The sequence below is a fragment of the Egretta garzetta genome, unplaced genomic scaffold (genome assembly GCF_000687185.1).
Source record: "Egretta garzetta isolate BGI_Z169 unplaced genomic scaffold, ASM68718v1 scaffold447, whole genome shotgun sequence".
Taxonomy (NCBI): Eukaryota; Metazoa; Chordata; class Aves; order Pelecaniformes; family Ardeidae; genus Egretta; species Egretta garzetta.
The window spans coordinates 2,578,795-2,587,654 of NW_009260397.1; the positions used below are offsets into that span (position 1 = coordinate 2,578,795).

The window sequence follows — 8,860 nt, forward strand, 5'->3', positions numbered from 1 at the left end:
ACCCTTGAGCAGATGGAGCAGGTTTCTATGCAACGAGCAGTAATTAGAAACTCAGCAAATAGTTGGTAGCTGGTGACTGTCTTTGGTACCTAGATTTTTGGTTGAAAAAGGATCAAGTGCGTGATGAGTTCTGGAGGGAGCTGGTCTGGATGCGTGTGTGGGGCAAGTCCATGGCCGGTGTGAGCGCCCGGTGTGGTGGGAGACAACAGCCATCGGCCCTCGGTGCCTCTGTCCCTGACTCCACGGGGCTATGGCAGCCTGAGATGTCACTGGTGGTTTTGAAAGGCACTTGGAGAGCCGGGGGCAGCGGCCCGATGAGCACAGAAGGTCTGATTGTCTTTCACCAAGTGCAAGAAGGACACAAGGCAGACCCACACAATGAAACGGGGTTTTTAAATGTTGCAGGAGAGGCTGGGAAAAGCTCTCTGGAAGCAGAGGAACTCTGTCAGGGCGAGTCTGAAGGCCAGCATGCCTCAGCCATCCCCAAATCACGGGAATTAGAGCTGGAAAAGTTGGCGAATACGCCGCCTTTCCCATCTCTGACGGTTGTTCGGTACAGTCTGTTCCTGAGCGTGGCTGGTTTTCAGCGATGCAGGCAGCAGGACTTCTGCCGCTTCCTTTGGCAGAGCGTTTCGCAGCCTATTAGACCTCTACCGTATTCCGCCTACGTCTTTTCTTCTCTGCTTCGTTCTGTCGTTTATTGGATGACCTGAATCCACAACTTCCCATCCTTATCACCCATCCAAACCCAAACCCAGGCAAATCTGCGAAACAGGGGCAAACAGTTAAACAGCGAGTGGGAAATGCTCTGAAAGAAGGAGCTGAGCCTGGCACGTAAATACATTTACAGTTGGAGGTTATTTGGAGAATAAAGGGCAAGGACTTGAAATGCGTGTGGTGATGAGCCATAGATTATGCTCTGAAGATACTCAGGAGGCAGTTACAGTCACACTATCTAATTCATCTCCCACTAAGACATTCTCTTCCAAGGTGTTTGGAAATAATGGAGTAGCTTAGTTACTAACATTATTAAATCCTCATCTCTGACAGCTACGAGAATTAATATACAAAGGTTTCCTCCTCTTTTTTTTTTTTTTTTTTTTTTTTTAAATGCAGCTCCGTTACTCATTTCCTGTCTTTCGCTTAGGAGTAGCCCACTGAAAGTTATTAGCATATGAGTATTGGTGCAAAAAAGGCTCAACTCCATTAAAAAAGAGAAACAAGTAAGAGAAAAACAGAAGATAGCATGAATTTTATTGCAGATGAGGCTTTTTTTTCTTTTTAAATATTAATCATTCATCATTCTTCCATCTGTAGATCTCAAAAGGCTTTAGAGAAGAGAGCAGGCACCACTGAAGACGTGGTCCATGCTCTCCCATCGTCCCCAAGAGGGCCCCCAGGGCAGCAGTCCCATGCCTACAGCTCTGCTGGCAGGGAGAGCAGAGGTGTTGGATGAAGCTGGTTTTTTAAGTTATTTTTTTGAAGACAGCTGATTTTTTTATTTATTTTGTTTTTTCTGCTGCTCTTTGAGGAGTGAGGCTCCCCTTGGGTGGGAGGCTGCCGAGGTGCTGGGGCCAGTCCCTTGGACACAGTGCGCTAAGCACCACTCAGGCACCATCTCCTCCTCCACATCTCAGCCCTGGTTTGTTCTGGTGGCCAAGCTGCTCGGCATCTCCAGCACCCATCCTGGATGCTGCTGGGGCATGTGAATGAGCATTGGGGCTCTCTCAGGCTGCCCCAGCATTGGCATTGCAGGGCTGAGCGCCATCAGTTCTGGGAGGAAGGACAGGGCTGAATTAATACTTGTTTCTTTTGCCAAGTTTGATTTGCTCCAGCTTCGTTAGAACTGTTATGGGAAGTCTTAAGCAGAAATGAAGAGATGGAGTTAATGTTCTTTATTGCTAAATGAAAGACTGTCCTGCAGAGCAGAGCCCAGCCCGTGGTGCCCACCCGTCGCCTCCCTGGTGTGATGGAGCTGGGCAGCCCATGGGGACTGGGGATACTGTTTCAGGGACTGCACTGAGGAGTTGTTCTTCAGATGTGCCCTTTTAAAACCCAAACATCCATGTCATGCACCTTATTTCACCACAAAGCTTTCCATATTTGCAACACCGTTAGGGTCATAATGAGATTATTGATGTCTGCTGTAAGCCCCAGGGGATGTGGGGCTTTGATGAGCATCAGCTCCTGGGTGCAGCTTCAGCTATTTCTTATCAAAGCATCCTGCTCATCCAGAGTTAAAATATCTTCCTCCCTCTCTCTGAGCATATTGCAGCCCAACACATTAAATGCATTAGAAGGCTTTATTACATTTAGCCAATTAACAAAAATGGAAAGTCAAAGAGAAGTCATTGCTTTGGTTCTTGCACCAACCAGCAAACTTTTAGGTGGTTTCCCCAATTCCCCTAGGGTCTCTGTCCCTGTGCCTTCTTGCTTACTGCAAGGCAGTCCCTGCTAGCCATTCCGTGGCCAGTGATGCCTTTCACGGCCAAATCCAAGTGTGTATCGGCAGCCGGGCTCCCCGTGTCCCCTGGCTGAATGTCCCACGCGAGGCCCTTGCCTGCGAGGCGCAGAGTCCCCGCAAGGCTGTGCACGCCCCAGCAGCGAGCCCCGTCCAACATGAGCAGTTTACTTTGGTCATGGCTGAAAAGCCCTCAGCCCTCTTTGCGTGCCTGTGGTCTGATGTGCTTAAAAAGCCGATGATAAATTGCAGCTCTCCCGGCTGCTCCCGATGCGTGGCCGATGCTCAGCTCCGGCTGAAGGTCAGATGGGGAGGGGGTCTGCAGCCAGCTGGGCTGAATCGACTCTGTGTCACCGCCGATTCAGCTGGCCACGTGGATCCGTGTCGGAGGCAGCGATCATGGTGGGACTGTGGCCGCCAATTGTGAGCAAAGGGCTGAGGGCAGGAGCAGCCCCAGCTCCGATGGGTATCCGTCAAAATGCTTGGCCCGGTTAGGTGTGCGGGGTCTGGGAAGTGCCATATCAGGCTCCAGTCTGTGGGACTTCATCATCTGAGTTATTATCTCCAGAACACAGTTATCTCCCTGAATGGAAGTCTCCTATTGAAAACGATCTCTTTCAGCAGGGCACTTGCATTTATTTACTGCACAGCTTCTCCCATTAGTATAATCATTACTCCTTGGACTGGGTTTGAATTCAGAGCATCCCACTGTGGTACTTAAAGAATTAATTACAGCGATTAAAGAATTCCTCTAAAGACTTCTATGAATTGGTCTGGTTGAAGTGTTTTAGCTTTGCTTCAATTGGTGCAGCTCTTGTCAAAGGATTGTGAGAAAATGCATGGGTCAGTGATTTAGATTAGGCAAATTACGTTAGAAAAATTGATTTGATTTAGAAAGTGAGCTTTCAGATCACAGGGAATTGCCTGCTTCTTTCTCTGCTGTGCTGCTTCTCCCTGAAGATGAGCAGAGGCAGATAATTCAGGGTTAAAGTAAGTGGCTATTGTGAAAGGTTTGTCTGAGAGCTGAGGAGAGAGGGGTTGACACGTATCTGTAGATAAACGATTATTGACCCATATATTGCTATCTGTGCATCAGCTGGAGATGCAGACGGATGGGGATGCTTATAAATGGCACTCACAAGCAGTTTGTGTAGCTTGCTAAAGAATTGGGTCCTTATTTTTAGGCTTGGGTTTGTTTTTTTTTTTTTTCCCCCCTTTGTCCCTAGACCCATTCCTTCAGAGCCAGTGCGGATCTGGGGACGCGTGCCGTGCCGCTGCCTTGCCTGGCTCTGTGCTTAGTCATTCCTGGGGCTGGGAGTTTGCTTTTCATGGGTTTTTTTTTACTTCCTCAGATCAAAGTGAGTGTTTCCTCCTCCTGCCTCTCATCCTCGTCTTAAAGGGACTGCAGTCCCCGGGCTGCGGTGGGACAGTGCCCAACAGCGGGCAGTGTCCGCTCGGAGGAGACCCGTTCCTAAAAAGCACCTTCTGAAAGAGCAGTTCCCTTCCCTGCATGCCAAGGAGTTTCTTCCAAGTTCTTCTCCCGACCAGCTGTGTTTTGCCTGTGAGAATGATGGGTTGTGAATGCAATGGCTGCTGGCCGGAGACCCAAAGTGTTCACGACCGTTCGTGAGTCGCTTACCACTGTGAATGGGCTCTCAGAGTTCGTCAGGGTAGCAGGGATGAAGGTTGGTGGCAAGTGTTTTAGTTTTTACTTTATAAAATTTCTCTTTTAAAAAATAGTTAAGGAGAGGGGTTTTGTCCAGCAATGCTTTTTGTTTCCTTGTCTTTAAATTCCAGCTCGTTTACTGGGATGCTGGAGAGAGCTCATTTTTAGTCTGGCTAGCACTGGTGGTGTTTCTCTCCATAGCATCACCACCATCTCCCTTGGCACAAAAATCCAGGCATGGGGCTCCGGTGTGCCCATGCCATTCCCTCTCCCCCAGCGTAGGCACGAGAGAGGTGTGGGGCTGATGTGGTGCTGACGTGGTCGGGTGCATCCTTGGGCTCGTCAGGTGTGTGCGCGCCCCTGCGCGGTGCAGAGAGCCTCTTCCCAACCCCAGCCTCGGGCTGGGGAGCGAGATGGTGAGTGGAAGGAGAGAAACGATGCTGGGGAGCGCTGGAACGGAGACTCCTGCCAGCAGCTGAATTCAACACTGCAAAAAAGAAGTTGCAAAAGTAGCAATCCATCTGTCCACTTAGTGGGAGAAGCCTAAGATCATTTCACAGTAATCAGCCCCCTGGTGTTTAAAAAAACCCAAAAATACTGCAGGTTTTTGCTTTCATGTGGATAAGTGGCAAAACCTAAAGCACATTAATGTGCTCAGAGTCTGTGGGGCTTGTTTTTTCTCCTTTTGACGAATAGAAGCTGTATCAAATTAAAAAATAATAAAAAAAAAAAATAGACTGCCTTTGCTTTTTAGATCCCATGTATCTGCCGTAACATTTCAGAGGCATCCTTTCCACCCTGAAACTCTGTTTAATTGCCAGCAGAGCTATCAGCGAGTGGATGTTTTTCTTTGCCACAGGTACAGTTGGACAGTGAACCTTGTCGTCATCACGTATCTTGGGGTAATACGTTCTCAAGGTGATGCATTATGCAGGTGCATTGCCATGCTATAGCTGCTTGGCTATATCAGTGTCTCCGTTAAAGCCCATAATAATCAGGGATTTTAATTTGGTTGTAAAAATCTTGCTCCAGGCACTACTCAGATGACAAAGTCTGGGAGTGGAGGGTTTTTTTGTAATCTCATTTTATTTTTTCATGCATTTCCTATTTTTCCTTTCCCCTTAACTGTAAGAACATAGAGGAAACAGGGGCCAAAGGTGCTGCTTGATTCTTGCTTATGTGAATTGGCAGACATAGAATTGGAGGAATATCGTAAAGATTTCTGCCTCCGCCGTCTTGAAACAGTCATTCAGATTAAAAGAGGGGTTACCAATGGTGGGGTTTGAATGTGGCAAGCTCGAAGGTGTCCTGAAGGAACCCTCGTTGCAAAAAGTTGCCAGGGATTGCTGTTCAGGGTGGGCGCTTCTGCAAGCCAGGGCTGTGTTCCCACTGCCCCCGAAGGGATGTACCCGCTGTCCCCGGCCAAGGCCATGGCCACCTGGGTCCATGCCATGGGATTGGCCTGGCATTTGGGGCAGGCTGGGGCTGTGGTGTGTGGAGCTGGACGCTGAGCACAGGAGTGAGATGCAGCGGGGCTTTGCTTTGGGACCAGAGTCGCTGAATTGCAGCAGATGCTTTGCTGCTACGCAACAATTTGTAATTAAAACACAACTTGCCATCCTGATTATATTAAGCAGTTAAATTCATTTGCAATATTTTCCCCCCCCCTGCATTGTGTAATTAGCAACATATGATGCTTACATTAGCTCAATTAAAAGTTATAATGATTAATTTGCACATCAAAGCCTCCCCATGAATCAACTGGTACAGCACACCCGGAGCGAGCTCAATTACGCTGCGGTTGTGTGAAGTGCCCGCACGAACACTGTACCCCGCCTGCTCCTGGGGCACGACAGTTGCTGCGCGATGGATGCTCCGGTGCGGTGGTTACCAGTGTGTTGGTCCTTCTGGGAGTCAGCAGTGTCCATGTGCCTCGAGTCGCTTGATAAACGATAGGGCTGATGCTTGCCAGGACCTGACAATTCCTTCCTTGCGTCTGAGTCGGGGTGATGCATCCCAAAGCACCTGACTGGTCGTCTACCTGGGAATAATATTAAGGCTACCTGTGGTTCTTGTTGATGCCTTGTGAATATAAGCATCGTTCTAAAGTGTCTTGGCCAAATTCTGAATGTTTTACCCAGGTTCATCTTTGATTAACATGAGTTTTGCCAGAAGGCTTTCTAAGTCAGTTTAAACAAGGCTTTAAACAAGCCTTTGGCTTAAGCCAGCCAAAACCAACAAGAAAAGTACTATAAACTAATTATAATGAACTCTTTTTTTTTCTTTCTTATGTAGTCATAATATTGTATTTCTTTTCACCTTCTGCTGAGCTGTGAAAATACTCTGCAAAATGATATTTTTGAGTTGATGGAAAAGTACACCCCTGTCAACAATATTTTTCTATTGTTCATCGGAGACAGGCTTCATAACAAAAGAGATCCGTGTTGGAAAAGTACATCAGCTGCGAACAGTTTATTCAAAGTCTTCTCAAATAGCAGGGACGGTTTATGATTTCCTGCTCCAGCTGAAGACGAAATGCAGAACGTGGCTTCTAATCTTTCAGAGAAGTGGACGGGGCAGGTCGTAATAATGTATTGCCATTTTCACAAAAGATGGATTTTATATTAAAGGTTCCAGTGGAAAAAGGTCTGCAGGTGTTAAAATATTTATGTATTGTTTAAGTTACTGTATGAGGGTGCTGTCTCCTTCCCTAGAGCGCTGTGGGGGTCGTGGACACATAAGTGAGCGGAAAATGAGCTCCCACCTTTTTAGTCCATGTACGTGCCTGTGCATACACGTGCGTGCGTGCGCCAACGTTAAATTGGTAGGGTGTTAAATGTTTCACTTTTCCGACCATCAGTTTCAATTGGATTTCATAAGCCATTAAAGTTCTCCGCTGCTTCCTTTGCTGTTCTAGTTACGTGAGCTCCAGCCATTTAGCTGCAGGTCCTGGGGCATGATTGCTCTGTGGAGCAGCCAAAGTAAATTGGTTCCTGATGTAGAATCTTTTTTAAAAAAAAAAAAAAAAATATATATATTTTTTAATGTTTCCAACTCACTGTGAGTGATGATGTTGAGCTGATGATGCGAATCTTCAAGCTTGGCTTTTTCTGGTCCGGTTCTGGATCTCTCCCTGACAGCATCTTTTTTAAAAAGCTTTTGTGCATAGCTTGAATGGCAGAGTCTTATATGTAGAGGAAGAGGATTTCTTTTGTTGTTTATATATTTATCTTTAGAATCATGGTGGAAAGATTTGACTGGGATTTTGGGTTTTCTCCCTGTAGATTTGAAATGTTTATGAGACTGTTGCTTATTAGGATCAAAGGAGATCTTCTGGCAGTCCTCTGACTTCGTTTCAGTACTGGCAGCATGACAAATAATGAAAAAGCAATCGTTTCCCCTTCTCCCACTTTATTCTCAGGATAAATGAATGGTTAAGATCTCTGTGCTCAAAAATAATTGCTCATGGCCCTTACAAAAAAAAAAAAATCCCTAACACCCTTTAGATAGACAATCTGATCTTTTTTGTTGGTTTGTGTTTTGCACTGGCGAGTGTCTTTGCTGCCAGACTGAGGCTAAACTTGACAAAGTTTACATGGAGGCTGAGCAGGTTGAGTCTGTGGGAAGGGAAACTGGGTAAATAATTTTACTGCTTTAGAAAGCAGATCCCGCAGCGGGAGCTGAGCAGCAGGAAAAGTGGCAGGGCCATGCTGCCATGGTCCACCAGTAGAACTGTTTTGCACAGCATAAAGCTAAAGAATTTGGCAAAATACAGAATGAATGGAAAAAAGAGAGTAATTTTCATTTGCCATGTGATTAAAATAGTTCAAGCATCTTCTAAAATGAGTGTGAGCTGCTGCTGAGACCTGCTGGGCAGGAGTTCGCAGTTGCGCGTTCCTCTTCCAGCTGCCCCTGGGGGTTGATGAACAGAGGTAGGTGTCCACTGGTACTGTGCCAGGATTTATCTCTTTCTTTTCTTTCCTGACTTTTATGGCAGTGGATGTACGGATGAAGTGCTGTATTTTACATCTCTCCTCCCCTGGCAGCCAAGCAGTGCTGTGCAATGGGGGGGACCGAGCTGGCTGCCCATCCCAAGCACCGTGTACTCCACCTTCCTGGAGCATTAACCTGCCGTCGTTTCCAGCAAAGTCAGGCACAAAAGATTAGGCTCGGCCTGTACTTCTTGTTTGGGGATAACTGCAGTGGTTTCATTCCTTTTTTTATTTTTTTTTATGCTGCTAATTGGTGCTCTCAGCCTCAGCTCCAGCTTAATGAAGGCTGCTGGCTGGGAATCATTGCAAACAGTTATGGAAATGTGTTTAAACGCTCGGAGATCTGTTGTACTTTTCTCTTTATGGTCTTATTCCTTCAGAAAGGATAAATGTGCCCCAAGTCCCCACCCGCCCAGGATGAATGCTTTCCATGGACCTTGCAGCAGGGCTGCGGGCACCGCTGCAGCAGGGAGGGCAGACGGGGCTTAGTGCTCACGCCAGGAGGGAGCCTGGCCCCGCTGCGCCCGTTGTGCTGAGGAAGCACCGTTTTCAGTCTGTTTGCTTGATGCTCCAGATGGGGCCTTTGGGTGCCGGGAATGGGGACTGACAGAAGCATCCAGCTTCCCTCCCAGCCAGGGGAGGAGAGCATCCCTCCTCCCCTGACCTGCCCATCACAAGCATCACTTACTCAAGCCAATGGTCCCGTTAAATCAACAGGGCTGCCACATGGATGCTAATGCA

The 8,860-nt window shown here is 47.3% G+C and overlaps 1 protein-coding gene across 1 annotated transcript in view; it reads left to right on the plus strand.

The window, feature by feature from the left end:
* The first annotated feature begins 4,047 nt into the window (after positions 1-4,047).
* The window catches only part of TMEM132B (transmembrane protein 132B), a 244,248-nt gene continuing 239,435 nt past the window's right edge, over positions 4,048-8,860 (plus strand). Inside the window, 1 exon segment of the mRNA XM_009643172.2 lies at positions 4,048-4,153. Within this exon segment, the coding sequence (XP_009641467.2) occupies positions 4,048-4,153 (106 nt within the window).